The sequence below is a fragment of the Siphateles boraxobius genome, unplaced genomic scaffold (genome assembly GCF_051911475.1).
Source record: "Siphateles boraxobius isolate OS27281-9 unplaced genomic scaffold, OSU_SipBor_1 30, whole genome shotgun sequence".
Classification (NCBI taxonomy): Eukaryota; Metazoa; Chordata; class Actinopteri; order Cypriniformes; family Leuciscidae; genus Siphateles; species Siphateles boraxobius.
This window is the reverse complement of record NW_027508920.1, coordinates 14,561,484-14,582,553: the sequence shown is the minus strand read 5'-3', so window position 1 is coordinate 14,582,553 and position 21,070 is coordinate 14,561,484. Positions and strand designations below refer to the sequence as shown.

The 21,070-nt window shown below is 39.7% G+C and overlaps 1 protein-coding gene across 2 annotated transcripts; it reads right to left on the bottom strand.

The window, feature by feature from the left end:
* Positions 1-342: 342 nt before the first annotated feature.
* ankrd67 (ankyrin repeat domain 67) lies at positions 343-21,020 on the bottom strand. Of its 2 annotated transcripts, XM_077248316.1 has the most exons (6): positions 20,820-20,859; positions 14,824-15,003; positions 13,700-13,952; positions 11,085-11,637; positions 3,682-3,978; positions 343-1,952 (listed from the first exon to the last, which is right to left on the bottom strand). In XM_077248316.1, the coding sequence occupies exons 2-6, from the start codon at positions 14,870-14,872 to the stop codon at positions 1,800-1,802; spliced, it is 1,305 nt and encodes a 434-aa protein (XP_077104431.1). In that variant the 5' UTR covers positions 14,873-15,003; positions 20,820-20,859; the 3' UTR covers positions 343-1,799. The 2 variants fall into 2 exon arrangements, with proteins under 2 accessions (XP_077104431.1, XP_077104432.1); XM_077248317.1 differs by lacking the exon at positions 14,824-15,003 and having other exon boundaries at positions 20,820-21,020.
* Positions 21,021-21,070: the final 50 nt, after the last annotated feature.

Here is a 21,070-nt window from a genome sequence, read left to right as displayed (position 1 = left end):
TAACCAGATAAAGTACAATTTAAGAAACTGCATAATAGCCAGCTCCATAATAAGGTGTTATCTATGTCATGTTATAAAATGTGAATTAAACTTCTCCCTAAAATATGTATTTTTCTGTCAGTAACCATGCTGGTAAACTTTTTTATTTTGTTTTGCATTGCAATTTTTTTTATTCACAAGTAAAACAATACCTGAACTCTTTGCCTAGATTTGTAGTCTTTCTTACTGAGATTTTTATATTTCATTACAGTGTTGTTTCTTCTTTGCAATAAAAAAAAAATCATATTTAAAATTATAATGTGCTGAAATGATAATGCTTTACTAGAAATTGTCACGCCAGTATCTGAATGTTGAAGATGATTTTATTTCCGTATAGACCCTTAAAAGATAAGTTACTTTGCGTCAAAAAACTATAGGTACTACAGTTACAAATGGAGGTTTCATCCATCACCGTCCAAAAAAGGGAAAAAAAGTAAGAATAAAACTAAACATTTGTTCCACCCTCTATGATTTCTAGCAATGGTCACAGTCAGCATTTTGACAGAAATTATGTTATCATGGTAATGTTATGCTAGGGAAGATCAGGTACAAATACAAGTTCCACTTCTGTTAAGGTAAGGTCACATTAGAGAAATTTCTGTAAATTTCACGGGCACAAAGGTCATAGCTCTGACAGAAGTCACTTTCAATTTCAAACCAAGCAGCTTTCTGTTGGTCAACATGGTGAATTTGCAGGACCAACTTGAACCTGAGCGAAATCTGCAAGGGGGAAATCTTTTGCTCTCAAGCAAAATTCCTGATTGCACAGATACCTATAAAAATGACTCTGTTTCGACCACAAATGTTTGTCGAACAACAGTAAATCTGACCACACTTTTACACAAAATATAAACTTTCTTGGAATGCCACTTGTCCAATCAAACCAGTGGACTGTGTTGAATAAGGCCTGTTCACACTACGAAGATGACTATAACAATAACTATATCAGCACCACCAAAGCGTGACAATGTTCTGTTTATTATTAGCATGCTGCAGTTATGTCGTCTGCCGATTTAAATGCTTAGGCTCAGGTGGATTGGCTGTCAATAAAGTGCTGCAGGATGACATATTTTTGTAGGCCAACCATCACCAAGTCAGCATCACCCTGGTTCCCTCAACAAAATCCCAATAGGATTGTTTATTGCATAATATATAACTCTGGATTATTGTAGAATATAAGATCTGTGACTGACAAACATTTGTCATTCTTACGAGTTTTCTTCATCATGATAATCTTCACAAATTAACACAACTTGTATGAATTTTGAAGCCTAAATACAATCGGTAGAAGTAAAAAGCTGGCTATAAAAATGAACTAAACTGCAATCCCAAGACTTCAAAGCCACCATCATTTGTATCGTTCATTAGCTAAAAAAATAAATAAAACTGAAACACGTTTTCAAAGTGATTCTATCAATACTGTTCCTCAGTATCGTTAGTTGTGGTGTGGAATTAGAAAGATTTTTTATGGCCTGGTTTCACAGACTAGGGCTCAGATTAAGCCAGGATTAGGCATTAGTTCAATTAGGACATTTAAGTAGCTTTTATGAAAGTGCCTTAGAAAATCAACATTACTGGTGTGCATCTTGAGACAAAACAATGGATCTGACATATTTTATATGTCATGTCAGTTGAAGTTGCTTTAGGTTAAAACAGCTCAAGCATGTATTTTAGTCTGGGACTAGGTTTAGGGGGGTAAATTTGTCCTCTGTGTGATCAGGCCTTAATTCACTGTTTTTTCTTCCATCTCTGCACAATGCCTAAACTCGGTCGCTCATCCTGACAGTCTGGTGTTGCTGAAGGAGCTGGACGATGCCTATCATGTTGTGTGTTCTTGCAACGTCCTCTGCTGTCTCTCTCCAGCTGCTCCTTACAGCAGGATCAGCACCTTTGTCTAGCAGAACCTTGAAGACCTGTGGATTGAATCACAAGTGTTCTGAGAAAGTAAAGGCACATTTATATAATACATAGAGCAGAACATCCCATTGGAAAGCGAAATCACAGATGAGCAACTTTTCAGTTAATGCATTTTCAATGATCAGATAGCTATCTGATTTGTTAAAATTGTTTTATTTACACCTGGCCACATAAATGTGTCTCCGCAAAACATATATATATCCGAGTTTTATGCCACTAAAAGCAACAGATATGTCGCATATCATATGAGGTGACATTTATTATCAGCTTTTTCAAGGTGCGTCAGCACGGGCTTATCATTTTGAATGGAATTGACTCTGTGTTGAGTTTTCAGATGTGACGCAGTACGTTGAGTTTCAGTTGTGGCAGTTTGCGCATCTACTTGTTAAAAAAAAAAGTTGCTCAACTATCATCTCTGGCAGGCCATATCTGCGGCAATGTATGTTGCAGTAGTGCTATCATATTTAGCTACCGGTTTCATTTTCTCATTTGGACTTTTATATTTAGTTTTTATTAGGTTTATTTCTTGTTTTGTAGTCCTTTTGTAGTCCTTCTGGTTCCCCTGATTTCTCCCTCATCATTTGCACCTGTGTCTTGTTATCTAGTTTTCCCTGTGTACGTAAGCCATAGTGTTTGCTGTTTACTTTGTCAGTTGTTTCTCATATTTCAGAATAATTGTGTGTACTTGTATTTTGGTTTCCTGTTTTCTTGTACTCCTGCCCTTTGTGCTCCTTGCTTCTTTTGTTATTAAATAAAATAAAATTAAATACACCTGTACTTAGTTCCACACCTCTGCCTGCCTGCATTCCTCGCCTCTTCCGTGTTACAACCAGGAGCCTCCTGAAGTGGTTTGAGTGATGGGTTCTAAATCTGTCTTGAAAGCGTTTTGGGGGGCATTTACAACTGTGCTGCATCGAAAATCACATACTGTAACACTGAATACTGAAATTGAAACTTTGTGACCGGTAAAGTCCCCCTGTGGTGAAAATCGAGCTTTTAAATGTTGTTTATATGTGGTGTTTTTACAAAAAGATGTGAGTGAGTGGAGGAGAAGCTAATTTGCAAATGTATAGATACTGCTACTAAATGAAGCAAGGGTGTACTGTAGAGTGACATTCAAGTTATTTTAAGGCATGAAGAATTTTTTTTCAAGAAAAAATTTCTAAATATGTAATTTTGGTGATCAAAGATTTGATTACATGGGGACTTTACAAAATATGTTCCATGTAGTATGAATGCGTGTAGTATGAATAAAATTGGGACGTACATCCACCATGTATGTAACTCACGGCGTCAGTTGCATTGCTTCACCTCCATTCACAAATCCTCTCCCGTGGCCTCATGGGATATTAAAGTGTCCATCGAATGTGCACTTCAGAATCTAGCCGGAAGTAATAAGTCATCCTGGTACTTTTCACCTGTTTTATGAATACTATGAATTCGGCCATACTACTCGGCTCACATACTGTTTTTCACCTACTATATAGTAGGGAAATAGCCAGGCATATTTGGAGCAGTGCTCGTCTTTTCACAAACTGATAGCTATCAGAGAAAATGCAGGAAGTAACCAAGTGTAAGTAGGCCCTAAATTGTTTCTTCTTGAGACCACTAATAATAAATGGAGTAAACAGAGACTTTTACTAGATAGATAGATAGACAGATAGATAGATAGACAGATAGACAGATAGATAGATGTAGAGAGAGAGAGAGAGAAAATCAACACACCTTGCAGTGACCCCTCTCTGAGGCCAGGTGCAAAGGTGTCTGTCCGAGCCTCTCCACGGCATTCACATCTGCCCCGTAATGCAGCAACAGTTTGGCAGCCTCAACATTGTCCCTGAGTGCTGAGTAGTGCAGTGGTGTCATTTTGAGGCTGTCCCTGTCCTCAAGTCCTGCTCCGTTCAGAATCAACAAGTGCACTACAGCCCTGGAGCCACTGCGGGCAGCCAGATGCAGCGGAGACGCCACATCTCCATCCCTGACATCAACCTTGGCCCCTCCTTTTAACAGCTTCTGGAGGATCTATGGGGAAGGAGAAGATACGGTTAGAAGAGACAGAAGAGGGAGGATGGAAAGTAGAGAGTTAAAGAAAGACCAAATGGTGCTAAGCAGACAGGAACTGTACACTGCCCTTCACCCACACATGTGCCATCTGTTTCACTGCATGCGGTTGGCGTGACTCTGAAAGCATTCAGCCAAAAGGGCAGCGAGACCTTGACTTCACAGTCTTGGCAATGCAAGTTTTGCTGCGGTAATAGGGATGATTGGAAACAAATGCATTTAGGTGTTTAGGACACTTCATGTAGACATGAGTTTTTTAGCCAGAACATTTATCACTCAATGATCACATGAGAAAATATTGGATAGCATAACATAATTAAATCACTCCTGTTATAAAGTAACTATTACACTGCTACTTTTGTTTAAATGGTGTTTAAAACAGAGTCCAACTTGCCAATTTTCCAGCCAGAACACTTGTTTTACAGTCTCTAGTTCAAGGTTACACTTACATATAGTTGGATATATTATAAATTATGCGTATTTGGTGTGCTGTCCGAGGAGATGGCTCTGAGCTCAGAATTTGGCCCGAACACAGAACACCTCTACCACTCCCAACCCCCACCCCATCCCTGGCTGGGATAGGAATAAACAATAGTGGGAAGTTGAGGTAGAGGAGAGATGGTGGAAAAACGTTCATGAAACAGAAGTCAAATCTATATTTAAGCCTCCTCTAATGCCAGTTGGGTAGATTATCTGGATGTGCTCCTCCTGAACTTTGTTAATAAAACATAATTTTTCAAAGAAAAATGTGAAAACAGTTGGTAGATTTGAGGTTTTCCCCAAGAATGTTTTGGAAGGGAGGTATTTTCAGTTGTATGTGTTTGTAACTATTCTACAATAAATTAATAAAAAAAGTAGCAATATTTAATTGAATAAGCTTATTAACTCAAAGTCGGCACTACCCACAATCAATCCACTGACCATCTGATAGATATTGTACTCTGGAAAAGGTTTGTAAAAAACTAAAGCTCCAGTCGTAATGCTAGAACACTATAGAACTTCAAATCGTGTTTAAAATGTACCAGGTTGATATTATTATATATTATTTTTGAGGAAAGGCTAGTTCCTTCAGGAATGTCAGGTTAATGAAATCAAATATTTGATAGATAGTAAAAGATACTAACTGTATATTTTTTCTTAGTTATGTCTTTTTTCCCCACAACAATCTATTATTGGACTATAATCCATTTTATAAGCTCCTAAACCCCCGGCCTAAACGCAACTTTATAGCATTGTTTTAACAGACAGGGCTCAGATTAAACCAGGATTAGGCCTTAGTTCAATTAGGATATTAAAGTAGCTTTTATAAATGTGCCATAGAAAAAAAAATAGAGACATTTGAATTGGATCAAAAAAGTTAATCAAAGTTGTCCTAAGACAAGAACAGGTATTGTACAAAATGCATAACTTTGATAAAAGGCTTTGATCCACTTCAATGTTGACCACTGTATTTAAGATATGTCATCGCAAGTTGCTTTCAGTTTAAACAGCCCAAACATGCATTTTAGTCTGGGACTAGGCTTAAACCTCATCTGTGAAACCAGGGGTAAATGCTGGTATAGTTTCAAAAAGATGTAGTCCAGGATTTGGTTCTATGCATCGGTTGTTGAATGGATTTTAAGATGTGGGCACTCAAAATTAGAGGCAAATGAACACAAACGAGGTATAAATGAACTAAACGATTAGAGAAGTCTGTCATTTTCACCGGAAGATCCGGTTTTGAATTTTTAGACATGTTTACACCTGACATTAAAATGTGTTTGCCAAAATGATCAGAAGTAAACAATGTTAAAGGTATAGTTCCCTTAAAAGCAGCAGGGGCCAAAGCCCTCGGGGCCAAAGCCCTCGGGGCCACAATGACCGATGGTATGCCAATGGTGGTATATCGTAACTCAAAACATATTTTCAGGAAAGTAATAAGATCAGTACCAATGAACATTATAATAAGCTATCTGCTATTGAAGTCAGTGTGAATAGATGCAATCACTCTATCATAAACAACGTTAACAAAGTGTGATAATGAGACCACAAAAGAAACTGCCTTTCCTCAGAGTTGTATGTGAGATTTTAACCATACTTTATTAAAAGTTTTAAATTCACAGATCCATAACTTATTCACTATAAATTAAACAAATGCGTTGATATTCAAACAAATACTAAATTTGATTGGAAAAACCTTTGACTTTAGCAAAGGATCTTGAACATCAAAAACATCAGTAGACCAGAAGGAGTAATGTGCAGTATTGGACTATGTTATGCGTTAAGTGTACTTGTCACTCCGTGCAGCACTGAGTAGCGGTTTCTTTCAAACATGTAACACCATCCAAACAGTGATACCACACATAAATAACCTATAATATACAAACATTTCTAAATTTAATTATAACACTATTTATATTATTGGTAAGAAAATCTATGCATTTAATTATTTATTTATTTATTTGCGAGAGCGGGGGTGGAAGATGACTCAATGTTGGAAAACATGGTTAACGACTTTGGAACGGTAACGGATATGAGTATGGAGAGTAATTCATAAAAGACTAGTTCAGGTTCTGCAGTTAGCAAAGTCATTGAGCTCCAAGCTTTTGTCTGTTGCTGGAGCAAGGCGACAATGGTCAGGGGTTTGAAGATTCATCAAGGGAATATTAAATGCTTGAGAGAGAAGGGACAAGGGGCTCGCATTGATCAGTACTTCTTACGCAGTCAGTCAAGTGAAATCCAGCAACAGGAAGCAAACCACAGTTCACAGGATATCAGCACCCCTGTCATAGAGGGGAGGGTTTGGACAGTTAGTATTGAACACATTGATACTTGTGAACCCGGTCAGATTAACCAGCAAAAGAGAGAAAAAACCTCAATGGGCATAGGCCTGGAATTAGATGGCCAAGAGCTTGTGAGAAAATTGCATGGGACACGGTAAACACAGATCTATGCTTTGCATTGGAAAGATTAACTGGTAGAGTTGAAAAGAAGCTGGATAAATTTGGGGACATCATTTACGCATACGGAAGTTAGAGGTTTGGTGTGGAAAAAAGGTACAAAACTACTCCTGGAATGTCTAGGCGGCAGCAGAAAATTGAAGGGTTAGTTAGAGAAACGAGGCAGCTGAGGAAGCAATGGAAAAGAGCAGAACAAGGTCAGAAGGAGGGACTCAATCTCTTACAAAGGGCCATAAAAGATAAGCTTGCAACATTACGCAGAGCTGAGCGCCTACGGAAACGCTACAAAAAGAAGGAGCATGCGAGGGCTAATTTCTATAAAGACCCATTCAAATTTGTAAAGAAGTTATTCACCAGTGAGAAGAATAGGACTTTAAAAGCATCTAGGGTTGAGCTAGAGACATATTTGGAGGAAACGGATACAGATGCAAAAAGGCATGAGCCTGTCAATTCCGTCAGACATCCCACCTATCAATCCACCAGAATACCAAATGGAGGTCTGTGCACCTAAGTGGAAAGAGATAGAGCAGGCTGTGAGAAAGACAAGGGCTTAATCATCTCCAGGGCCTAATGGAGTTCCATACAGAGTGTACAAGAGTGCTTCAGGAGTTCTACGAATTCTGTGGAAATTGATAAAAGAGGCATGGGAAAAGCAGGTTGTACCTAGAGCATGGCGCCGAGCAGGTGGAGTCTTTATACCTAAAGAAAAAGATGCTACAAGCATCAGTCAGTTTCGTCCTATTTCACTATTAAACGTGGAAGGTAAGATTTTCTTCAGCATTATTGCTCAGAGATTGTAGACCTACCTATTAAAGAATGGCTTCATTGACACTTCAGTTCAAAAAGCGGGCATTCCAGGGTTCTCAGGATGCCTAGAACACAATTTTATCTGGCAACGAATTCAATCAGCTAAAAAGGAGAGGAAGGAGCTCCATGTGACATTCCTGGATTTGGCTAATGCATATGGTTCAGTGCCACATGAGCTTCTTTGGGCAGCATTTGATTTTCTCAGGGTACCGATGTCGATAACAAATTTAGTGAAAGATAATTAAAGGCAAGGTGGTACATAAAATATTCTTCATTAATGGTGAGGCAATACCAACAGTTTCTGAGAAGCCAGTGAAGAGTCTTGGGAGATGGTACGATGGGGATCTGAAGGACACAGTTTGAGTGGGAGAAGTTAGGCGACAAGCAGTGGAAGGGTTGAAGAGCATAAACAGCTGCGCTCTACCAGGCAAACTTAAACTCTGGTGCTTTCAGTTTGGTCTACTGCTGTGGTTGCGGTGGCCACTGATGGTGTACGAGGTTTCTTTGACAACAGTGGATAAGCTGGAAGCGTTAATAAGTTCATATATCAGGAAATGGTCGGGAGTTTTACGCTGCCTCAGCAGAATGGGACCTTATATGAAAGGAATATTGCAGCTGCCAGTCTGTGCTTTAACCGAGGAGTTTAAGTGCGCCAAGGTCAGACTGGAAATGACCTTAGTAGAGTCACGCGACAAATGTGTAAGGGAGGCAGCACCTGTGTTAAAAACTGGTATAAAGTGGTCAGCAAAGAAATCTGTGGAAGAGGCAAAGGCTGCCCTTCAAATTGGTGATATTGTGATATCAGATACAGCATGGAAGAGGGGGTTTTGGGTTCAGTTTAGCTCCTCCTAAATGGCACAAGGCAGCCCCAGCTCAAAGGAGGAAGCTTGTAGTCAACGAGGTGCGAAAGCAGGAGGAGAGGATGAGGTGTATAAAGGCCATTTCCCAGGCCAAGCAGGGAGAGAGGAGGAGAGGATGATGTGTATAAAGGCCATTTCCCAGGCCAAGCAGGGAGAGTGGATGAGATGGGAGAGTGTGGAACAACGCAAGATGGGCTGGCAAGACCTTTGGTCAATGGAAGTAGGATCAGTTTCCTTATCAAGTCAACATATGATGTTCTCCCATCACCACAGAACTTAAACCTCTGGGTTGGAGAGGATCCCTCTTGTCCTTTGTGTTCATCACCTGCCACATTAAGGCACATTTTGACAGGATGTAAGGTGGCTCTTAGCCAAGGTCGGTTTACTTGGCGCCATGACCAAGTACTCCGATGTTTGGCTTTAGCATTGGAAGAGAAGCGTAACATGACCAATAAGACAATATTCCTCCGCCCAGGCGAGCAACCACCAAGAAAAGGTGTTAAAACCAATTCTCGCTCAGGACAACTGGAAGCTGCTAGGGACTGGAAAATGCTGGCTGATCTTGATCAACGGCTTATGATTGCCACCACTAACCTCCGACCAGATATTGTTTTGAGGTCTGGATCAGCACGCATTGTTCAACTGATAGAGTTAACAGTGCCATGGGAGGATGCTGTAGATGAGTCAATGATAGGAAGAAACTGCTGTATGCTCAGCTGGCCACTGAAGCAGAACAGCGGGGATGGAAAGTCCGGGTTTATACAGTGGAAGTGGGTTGTCGATGATTTGTGGCACACTCCACAACCCGGTTTCTCATAGACGTCGGATTCGGTGGCCAAGAGTTGCATCCCACAGTAAAGAACTTATCTGAAGCAGCAGAGAGGAGCAGCAACTGGCTGTGGTTGAGACGGAAAGAGTCTGGCTAGCTGTGTACAGCCTGCCATGCTACGGTTTCGAAAAATTCTTGAAAATTTTATGAGTCTGTTGGTTTATTTGTATAGTTTGCATAGTAATTACAGTTATTACGTTCCTGTGCATTTTGAGTGAATGAGGATTGGTGTTTGGACAGATATTGTGTTTTTCGGTAGTATGCCATACGGAACCATTGCCACTGACCGCTTTAACGTCCGCAGTGGGGCTCGACAGCCTTAGTCAAACGGGTTGGCGCGTATGGTTGGGTTGTGTAGAGGTTGTGAGAGATTGTGGTTAGGTCAAAGGAGCAGCCTCAGCAGCAGGAGGGATGTAAAGGTCAGTAAGCTGGGCTGAGTTGAGTGGGGGACGGAGGGGGGGGGGGTGACTCTGGGACGTCAGAGTCACTGTCGAGCCCTCTTGAGGTGTCATGGGCTAGTCGACGAAACACTGAGGACGGAAGGTGCCCACTTGAAGACCCTAGAGATGTACCCTACTCTGCTCAATCCAGACGGTTGTCATGAGGGGACCGCACTGTGGTTGCAGGCGTTGTGTGTGCAAATACACCGCAGCTATTAACACCAGACAGAAGGAGATTCACGTCACCATTTGGAAAGAAGCGTAAATGGATGGAGAAGCATAGGTTACTGTAAAGCTACGTCTTAGTTGGTGCTTATCTTGGTGAAAGCGCAGTACAAATCAGCATGAAGTTTTAACATCTACTCTCGTGTAATGGAAATTATTTATGTATTCAGACCTATTGTTAATTATAGTATTAAAGGATGAAATTCTCTAGATTTGTTAAGCATAAGCCATTTTATTCACACATGCAAATTTTTATGATTAAATATGTATTAAATATATCTCTCTCTTATTTAAAAAATGCATGTGTCTGACTGTGTACCTTAACCATAATAAACAAATCATACCATAATGTATGGATATAATTCATTAATTATAACATTATTTCTTAACGAATGGGCATAGGCATCATATGAAAACGTAAATCAGAACATTATTGAGCTCATTAAAAAAACTGTCATTACACTATCTGCTTCAGGAGATGCTTAGGTATGAAGAACTGTGAGACCGTGCTTTGATTTCTCTGAGCTCTAGCATTGCTATCACCTCTCTGCCAAAAGACCTTCCCTCCTTTGACTCTGATTGGCCCTGAACCTGATGGTATTAAACAAACCAGTCAAACCAACAATGGCAGCGAGTACTACCCAATCAAGGGTATAATAGCACGAGTCTTCACAGAATGCGGGTTGAATGATTTGCATGGGATGATGCGTTTAAGACAACTCGGAAATACGGGACGAACCATTTTGAATCAATATGGGACGCGCAGTTTATTTCACAAATACGGGACGATTCCGTATTTTAAGGGACGGGTGGCAACCCTACCTTTGACACATTATGAGGTCAAAACATATTTAAAAATAAAACAAACATGGATAGATTTTTTTTAAATAAGGTCTATAGCATCCATTTAGAAAATAGATTAGGTGGAATTTCATTTAATGGCGACTTCAAACCCATAGTCAATCACCTTCTTGTCTCCAGAGTAGGCACAAAGGTGCAAGGCTGTGCGCCCATTAGGACCCCTCATATTGGCATCTGCCCCTCGGTGCAACAGCAGTCTCACACCCGCCTCATTCCCTGTCAACACTGCCAGCTGCAGAGGGCTCATGCCCACACCTTTTCCTCCCTCCACATCTGCCCCATTATCTAGCAGGAGCTCCGCCACGTCCCCCCAGCCTCCAAAAATTGCCCAATGCAAGGGTGTCCACTTATGAAAGTCCTGAGCGTTCGGTGAGGCCAAGTGCTGGAGCAAAACCCGTGCCGTGCACAGGTATCCACTGGCTGCAGCCAGGTGAAGCGGCGTCTGGCCAGAGCAGGACCTTTCTGAATGTGATGCCCCCTTCTGGAGGAGAAAGGCTGTGGTCTCGGGGTTTCCTCCACTGCAAGAGCGGTGCAGGGGAGTGCAGTTGAAGAAGTCCTGGCTATTTATCTCCACTTGGCCAGTTTGCAACAGGAACTTGATCAGCATGAGATGACCTTTGAAAGAGGCGTGGTGGACAGCTGTCCAACCATGCGGGTCCCTGGAAGTACAAAATGGCCCAGTCAGTGAAAAATATGTCTGTATATTTAGTTTGGTATTAACAACACTCTTTGCATGGCATTAGACATTTCTATTTTTAACCGGTTACCTTCTGTTATTAACAATTGACACTGTAATAATACTAATTTAAAAGGGATATATGGAAAGTGAAAATTAATAACAAAAACATTATACTGTGTTGTGTCATGGCTTGTTAGTGTCACGGTGTGTTGCAGGCAGAAGAAGAATAAAAAGTTCCAATGCAAACTTATACTCACAATATAAATCATAAAGGTACATCGAAGACAGACAGAAGGTTCACACACACTTACTACAATGGAGGTCGGACCATGAACAAGGCAACAAACAGGGCTTAAATACATAGGGAAACAGATCAGGGAAACGAGACACAGCTGACAAGACTAACGAGGTAACAGGTGAGACGGATGAACTAATGATGGTTACCATGGAAACAAATGAGTGGCAGGAAAGCAGATCAAAGGGAGACATGTGACTAATGAAAATAAAAACAAACACTGACACGTGACAGGACAAAAACATAGAATAGAGAGCTTTTATTGTTTCTTGCAACGATGTAAGCTACAAAAAGTAAGATTAATTAAACAACGGAGTGTTTAGTTACACCAAGCGCAAATAGCTTGCTTTGCTGGCAAAGGCTATTTACACTAACTCCACCCACCATTGTCTGATTTAGCCAGACAAAATGGCAAAAGTGTAGGTGAGGGCTTTAGGGACAGGGACAAGTAATGCCCCAATGAGGCAGCACCCATCTATAATTTTAATAAATATATTCATATACACTGAATATGCTTTTATATTGCATGCTATTTTATTAAATTCTCACATACTCTACCTACGAAAATCCCGCCGTCTCTCACCTGAGGTTTCTCTCACCTGAATATTAGCAATTGGACTACAAATCCCCAAACTCACGTGGACTGATTGCACACACACCTGTTAAGCACTGAGCATGCTAGGCTCAGTGAGAAGTCTTGGCTGTATCCGAAATCGCCTCCTAAACCCTCAATTACTATTCCCTACGTTAGTCCACTAATACAGATCCCTTGAAGAGGTGAATGAAAACGAGTGAGTGAATTCAGACAGCCGTTGAGCGTACATCGGCTGTACACTCGTTATTGTGGTGCAATGTGGGATAGAAAGAGTGCACTCGATAATGTTCACTATGGTTTCGGACACCACAACAAATGTCTTTCCCCTCAAATAATACCCAATTTGAGGGTATATGGGGCGATTTCGGATTCAACCCTTGTTTTGCCACGGCTAAAATTTCTGAGCGTTTTCTCCAACGATTGTCCCACCTGGTTTTGACTCCCCCTCTTTTTTAATTTTTTTTAAATTATCATGACTCTTGCTGCCTGCCTTTTGACCCCGTCTTGCTCATCTGGATATTGTATTTGTCTGTCTGCTGCCTGCCCTGACCCTCTGCCTGTTATGACCATGATTGTTAGTCGCTGTGATTCGACCCGCACTTGTAAGTACACTGACTCTGCTGTTGATCAATAAACTGCACATGGATCTTAATCCCAGTTCATCAGAGTGAACACTTAGGTTCAAATGGTAGCCTATTTATGAATAGCAACTAACAACTATTTACACTTAGTGTAACAAACGTAGGCCAGTGAGAGCTTTGCGTGTAAACCTCACTCTCAAGAAGCGTTCTAGCATCTGGCGCTAGAGACTGCGGTCTTTGGCCTCCTTGTTAGAGTGCCCGCCTCCCATGCGGACAGGCTCGGGTTAGCATTCCGCTTAGAGCGGGCGGTGCGAACATGAGAGGCTACATTAGTGCAAAGAAAGCACTGCTATTTTCAATTTGTGTAAATAGCATACATCGCTATTTACACCTAGTGTAAATGTCATTTACAAATAGTTGCTGCCATAAAAAAAAATCTACAATATATCTACAATTTACCAGGTTAAAGGTGTAGCCAAAAATAACATTTGAAATGACAATTGGGAGAGAAGATAATGGCAGAATTGAAAATTTTGGATGAATTGTTCGCTCAAGTTTATAGCTCACTAACTGGCAATTAGCAGGCACACCATGTCCCAGCATGGCCCTGACTTGCTCCAGACAACCCTGCCAAGCAGCATAGTGCAGCCTCCGCTCATCCAAGAGGGAGTGCCTGGGTTTGGGTCGACGGTGGATCCTCCACTGTCTTGTTCCCGCAGCTGTCCGGAACTTCCTCTCCACAGACACCATGGACACAGAGTCATGGAGCTCCAACCATCTCCAGTGCACCTCTGGGTCTGCGTGGGCCATGGCAGGAGGGTAGCCTGTGGAGAAAGGTCATATTGCAAAGTTACAGGCTTTATCACTTATCCCTTGTATTTTCATTGGTTGTTAGTAAGAATTGACTGATTTGAATTATTATACTGAACTAAAAAAAATATGGACAGTTGCACAGATTAGTTTCTGGCTAACTATACACTAATTCCACCAGGGGGTGGTAAAAGTTTACAGCAGTTAGAAGATTCTCAGCCAGTTTTGTTACATCACTAAATTGGACCGTTTCTGACCTACATCTAAAGTGTGATAGATTTCAAGTTTGAGTAAATCACTGGAGCGGTTACGTAACCGATAAAGTAATTGTCTTTATGGTTCCAAAAATTCTACATTGATCTTCCAGTGAATGTTTTGAAAGACTCTTCTGATCTGTATTTCTGCTGTAATTCCATCTAGAGACGCAGTTGTCATGGTAACAGTGGCTGCAATTACTATTTTAGAGGTTTCCATTAACTTTCCTGGCAACCTGTCTTGTAGAGGAGAAGCAAAACAGGGAAAGACATTTGATCATTAAACATTATGCAATGCTCCAGATCATGTACAGTGCTGGTCAGAATGATTTGGCCCTTGGTAAATATGATCAAAGATAGCTGTAAAAAAGAAATCTGCATTATTTATCATTTTGATATTTTATTTTTTAAAAACTGCAAAAATCTAACTTTTTATTGAAGTTAAATAATTGAAAGTGGGGGGAAAATCACATTATGAAATAGAGGTTTTTCTCCAAAACACATTGGGTACAATTATTTTCCCCCTTTTGTTAAATAATTTTTGCAACCTCCCTTTTCCAAGATAACAGCTCTGAGTTTTCTCCTATAATGCCTGATGAGTTTGGAGAACACCTGACAAGAGATCAGAGACCATTCCTCCACACAGGATCTCGCCAGATCCTGCAGATTCCCAGATCCATGTTGGCGCATCTTCTCTTCAGTTCAGCTCACTCATTTTCTATATAATAGGGTTCAAGTCAGGGACTGGGATGGCCATTGCAGATGCTTGGTTCTGTGCTCAGTGACCCATTTTTGATTTTGGATCACTGCCCTGTTGGAAGATCCAAACATGGCCCGTTATAAGATTTCTAGCACAGGCTGTCTGGTTTTGATTTTTCATCTGTTGGTATTTGATCGAATCCATGATGCCATGTATCTGAACAAGATGTCCAGGAAAATTAGTCCCACAGCAGTAAAGATACAGCAGATTATTTCATTTTACACATGGGGTACTTTTTATCCCTGTATGAACCAAATTAAGTGTTTGTGTTGTAATGTCTGTCTGTGTTCCCCCGGTCTTTGTGCTTTTGGTTCAGTCCTGTTCAGTTTTCCCGCTCCTCGTTTGTGTTCATGTATACCACGCCCCCTTGTTATCTTGTTTAGCTTGTTTGGCCTTGTATTTAAGCCCTGTGTTTCAGTCCAGTCTTTGTGAGTTCTTGTTGTTGTACCTTGATGTTGGTGGTTCTGTTCCTGAGTCTTGTGCCCTAGCCAGAGTCTTTATGTAGTTTGAGTTTATTAAATAAAGTGTGCTGCAATTGGATCCTGCTTCCTCCTTGCTTCCACCTCATCGTGACAGTTTGCTGCCAAAAAGCTCATTTTTTTTTGTTTCATCTGTCCATTTAATTGTTCCCAAATGTGTTTTGGAGAAAACATTTATTTCATAATGTGATTTCTCCCCCACTTTCAAATCTTTTACTTAAAAGGTTAGATTTTTGCTATTTTTAAAAAAATAAAATATCAAAAGGATTAACAATGCCGATGTCTTTTTTACAGCCATCTTTGATCATATTTACCAAAAATTCTGACCAGCACTGTAAACTAATTGTGGATATATTTGAAAATATATGATTCAAAAGTTTCATGACATTTCATAGAAATGTACACTGAGCAATTGTTTCTTAAGCATCATGTATAGGCTAATGCAACAAGATTTTGACATTTTCTGAAGAAAATTTGAGAATATGCACAATTGCTGCCAGAATGCTAGGGAGTTTTGGGGTGTTTTAAAGACCCTGTGGTGAAAATCATGTTTTTAATGTTGTTTATATGTCTATGTGTTGTTTTTAATATGCTTTCAGACAAACCATGTGCAAATTCATAAGTCAACACCATTGCTGAGTATTTTCTCCTTAAAAGTCCAGTGAACCAAAGGTGGTTTGAAATTGCCGGTGTTTCTGACATCACAACACAAACCACCTTTTAACCAATCACCTCAACGTGCCGGCGGGCTTTAGCATATCATCATTAAGCTTCTATGCTACGGACATATTTTCTGTTGATATTAAAAATCGTGTACATAGCAATATAGCGGGTGAATTATGTATATGATGTTACAGTGTTGGGAGTAACGCGTTACAAAAGTAATGCATTACAGTAACATATTACTTTTTGCTGTAACGCAGTAGTGTAGGCTACGGCATTACTAATCAATTTTCAGTAATATTTTACTATATTACATGTTCAGTTACGCTTGCTTTACAACACACTTTTAGTTTTAATTGTAAAAAAAACAACAACAAAAAAACAGCAAGACCGAGAGACACGAATGAAAAATGCAAGGAGGCTAAGTTACCTGTTCGTGGTCAGTCAATAGCCGCGTGTGGTGTCCAAGTTTGTAAATAAAGACTAAATGGCAGCATCTGATATATTTTTTATAGCGATTTACTTTTTACAGGAGTGCCTTGAGGCATGATTTCGGCCTCTGTGCTCGCGCTGGCCAGTGGAAAAGCGGCTAATGGATGAAGAAGACTGTACATTCGCGAGTTGGACGTATGCGCATTAGGCTACTCCATTTGTTCTGTGTTTTCTTTCTAAACCGCTTCAGAGCGGTCATGTCCGTAACAGAACTGTCACGTAGGCCTACATTGTTTTTTCCTCATAAATGCGAACACGAAAAATAAAATAAAATGAATATTTTATGTTCTGTGAAGAGCCAACCCTTCTTCATCCGGTGGGTAGTATTACTTTTGATTTGCACAGTGTAATTCACAGAATTACAAAAAAAATATTTTGCCTCCTTAAAGTTAAATATTTTTTTTTGTCACGCATGAATACGTGTATTTCCCTCATATTAAATATAAAACGCATGTGTAGACTGATATTTTTCTAATGTCTAGACTCTTTTAAGGGGGTATCCTATGGATAAACCGACGTTTCAATATATTGGTATTAAATGCATTTTCTGAGAATTTATATTTCAAGTTTTGACTGCAAATGTCACTTCCAAAACGCTGGAATTCCCCAATTTTAAATAATCCTCAACTAGTTTTGTGGTGTAGGTCTATGTATTTTATAATGTTAACTTCAAAATTCAAATAATACTAATAGTAATTTAAAGATGTGGTAGCATTGGATCTGGACGGGAAGGATAACTCTTGGAGTTGGAAGGGGTGTGTCGCCATTCTGCAGGTTCGTGGATCTGAGTGTCGCGATTTCGGTTTCATATCGCATATCGTTACATCCTTAGAATGTTAAGTTCTATTACTGTATAGCTATTTTGGTGAAAGTAACTCAAAAGTAATACAGGAGTTATGTAACGCATTACAATTCTGAGACAGTAATTTTGTAAGGTAGCCTAATAAATTACTTTTAAATTACAGTAACAAGTAATGTATAATGTATTACAGTTTGGAAGTAACTTGCACAACACTGATTATGTATATTATGATGTTATGTCATTAATCATGATGAACTAATAGCTATGCCTTTCTCCTCTGATGTTCTATGATGTTCAAAGCATTTCCAAGGATGCTGATTGTTAGAAGGCAGTTGTCTGACTGGCGAAGGGGAACATGATTTGTGTAACATTAGGAACACATTTTTAGCTGTTTGATAACGTAGTCAAGCAAAAGGCTAATCATATTAATTACCGCTATCTATGTGTCTGACGTTTTAAAGTGCGATACCTTTGTGCAGCATTTAGTACAATAATTTGAGTAAAAGTTGACCGTATGGTGGGTCTCTGAGCTGGCATGAGTGAGTGAAGGTGGGGCTAATTTGCATATTTATAGTTACTGCGTATACTAAATCAGAGCCGTTAAATAATAATTTAGTAGTTCAACGGCTCTGTACTAAATGAAGAAAGGGTGTAGAGTTACATTCAAGCTATTTTAAGGCAAGAATTTCTTTTCACAGGAAAAAACTTTTAAATATGTCATTTTGGTGAGCAAAGATGAGTTTTAAGGGATAAAATGATTGACTAACAGGACTTTAAGTGATTTTTTTTAGCACATTAATATGTGGATGCACAGGTGTTCTGAACAGTTATGTAGTCTCTCAACTCCTAGCCATATGTAGTCTCTAAATATAGCTTGGGTCCCACTTTCAATTTAAGTCTATAGTATTCTTTTCACCTATTATCGTTAACCAGGTGAAAATGGTAAAACTCTCCACAACAAGCAGCACAATCTGAGGCATCATTCACGTCTGTAGCACAAAGTTTAATACAAATTGTTCAAACTCAGATTTGAAGTATGAGCCATTAGTAATGTGTGCCATAAGTTTGTTTTAAATAAAAGTTGCCAGAGATAAAGAATTTTTTTGGGATAGTTCTGTCATCCTTTACTCACCCTCATGTCATTCCAACCCTGTATGACTTTCTTTCTTTTGTGGATTTTTGAAGAATGTTAGTGTTAGAGCAGTGTTTCCTAACCGTTTTCCGGGAGGCATACCAACACTACACAACAACGCCTCCTAATCAAAACACACCTGATTCAACTCGTTAGATCATTAGTAGAGACTCCAAGACCAATAATATATGGGTCAGATAAGTGTGACATCCAAAATGTGGACTGTTGGGGGCCATTCACACAGAATGCATTGTGGTTTTGAAAAACGCAAGGTGCGGGAAGTGCAATGGGGGAAAAAAGCAAGGTCTTTAGATGCGTTTTTTAAAAGTTGAACTTCCTTCAACATGCACTCCGCATTTTTAGAATGCAGTCTCATGCGAGAGATGCTGCAAAAGATGCGAGACGCGAGCACAACAGTCAAACATGTCCGTGTAGCACTTGTTTACATTGAAAAACAATGGAAAAGTAGCGCAGTGGAATGGAAAAACACGTTCTGTGTAAACAGACCCTTGGTGTGCCTTCAGTAACAGGGTTTGGGAAACGCTGTGTCAGGGTTAATAATTCTATGCGTTAGGGTTACTAAATTAGTAGGGTATGTTTACACGACAACGATGTACTAAAAACAGAAATGCATTTGCATTTTTCACGTACAATGTTGTCAAAACAATCCACGTTCACCCGGGTCTACGAAAACTATTAAAAACGCTGTGTTATGAATGCCAGGCTAATAGTTGGTGATGTCACTTTGTAAAGAAACAGTACGCACCTTTAGTTTTAACAAATTCACGTTTTAGTAGTTTACACGGAGACGAAAGCGGTATCGTCAGAGATTGTCGTATTATTGGGAGATGAGAGGATCTGCGGCTCTTACCATTGGAGAAAGCGCAATGGCTAGCTTGGATCACATGTGCCTTGATAACCAATCACATTACAGCCTCGATGTCATTGAATTTAATTCAGAGTTGTGCGACAGTCAATCACTGATTGCGGATACCATACAATTAAATGAATGAGAAGTGCCAGACTGAATCATATCTGTCTCGCAACATCACCTGTCCATGACTTCTCTCATAAAACAGCATTTTTTCCGGTGTAAATTCCAAAAATAGATCAATCCCAAAATAATGTTCAAGAGCAAACATGTTGAAGATTAGCTGTTGGGCTGTCGATTTATTAAGCCTTTTCCTTACAAAAACATTTTTATTTAGCGTGGTGAAGTCTCTCATCCATTGACATCTATTAAAAAAAACGGCCTCTTATCTCCTTCCTTGTGTACCGCAGCGTTAGTGTTACGCTTTTTTGGCTGAGGTTGCAGGCTTGTCTTCAAGTAGCTATAGTATAGTTTTCAAAAACCTGCACGTTGAAACTAATTCTTTTTTAAAGTTTCCGTTTTCAAGCCCCTTAAAATGCTGTTGTCCTTAAAATGAAAAGACAAAACGCATAAAAAGTTTTGGTAACACTTTAGTTTAGGGTCTAATTCTCACTGTTAACAAGTTGCTTTTTTAGCATGCATATTTCTAGGATATTAGCTGTTTAGTAATACTTATAAAGCACATATTAATGCCTTATTCTGCTCTAATCCTACCAGATACCTAAACGTAACAACTACCTTCCAATTAGGAGTTTATTTAGGCAAAAGTCATTTTTTAATAGTTAGTTAATTGTGAGAATTTGACCCTAAATTAAAGAGTGACCAAAGTTTTCTTCTTTTAGTGTTTTTGTTTTTTTGGTCCATCTATTCTATAGAATATTCTTTGGAACGACATGAGGGTGAGTAAAGGTTGACAGAATTTGACAGAATATGTGTGAAAAGAGATGTAGTTTTAAAAGATGACACTTTTTAGTGTTATCCTCAGTATGAATGCGTGTTCCAAGCCAAGCTGTAACGCCACTGGAGATCTGGAGGCGTGTACGGCCTGTCATGTCGTGGGAGTTCGGGATTATGTGGGCGGACAACTGGCTCCTGCCCATGCCTCCTGCCTTGCTATTTATCAAAGCAAAATATCATTACAAAACACGTAACAGCACATATACACTGCTGCTGAGGAAGATTAACAATTCAATCAAGTGAGATACTGTTATTTTGTTGAATTTACAGTGCAATTTTTTGAACAGTTTATATTTCTTAGTATTGACTATTAAACTTGTATTTGGCACCTCAAACAATTATCACTCCATAAGTTCACATAATTTCTTGTGGATTCAAATTAGCAGTCGAACAAATACACATACCAAGATGAGCGTATGAATTTGCAGATCCACCCAACTCAGTTCAGTGGAAACAAGACAGAGAAGTTACCTGTGAGTGCCAGTTACTCCATGACGTCTTGCTTCTCTCCACTGTGCTGTTGAACAGATTTCTCAGGGTGTCATACATGTAAATCCGGTCTTTCCACCCCCTCTGATATTGTTCATCAAGTGTTTTATGTTCATCTGAGGTTGCTATGGTGAGAATGGGCTTTAAGAGCACTGTTATTGTATGATGGCACCGAACAGAGAGAGGGAGAGAGAGGGAGAGAGAGAGAGAGAGAGAGAGAGAGAGAGAGAGAG

Coding starts and splice junctions, on each gene's coding strand:
- ankrd67 (XM_077248316.1), bottom strand. CDS start 14,872: ATGGATCTGGGAATCTGCAGGATCTGGCGAGATCCTGTGTGGAGGAAT. Junction 13,953..14,823: donor AGATCCTGTGTGGAGGAATG/GTCTCTGATCTC, acceptor CTTTCTCCACAG/GCTACCCTCCTGCCATGGCC. Junction 11,638..13,699: donor GGTGTGCCTGCTAATTGCCA/GTTAGTGAGCTA, acceptor TTGTACTTCCAG/GGACCCGCATGGTTGGACAG.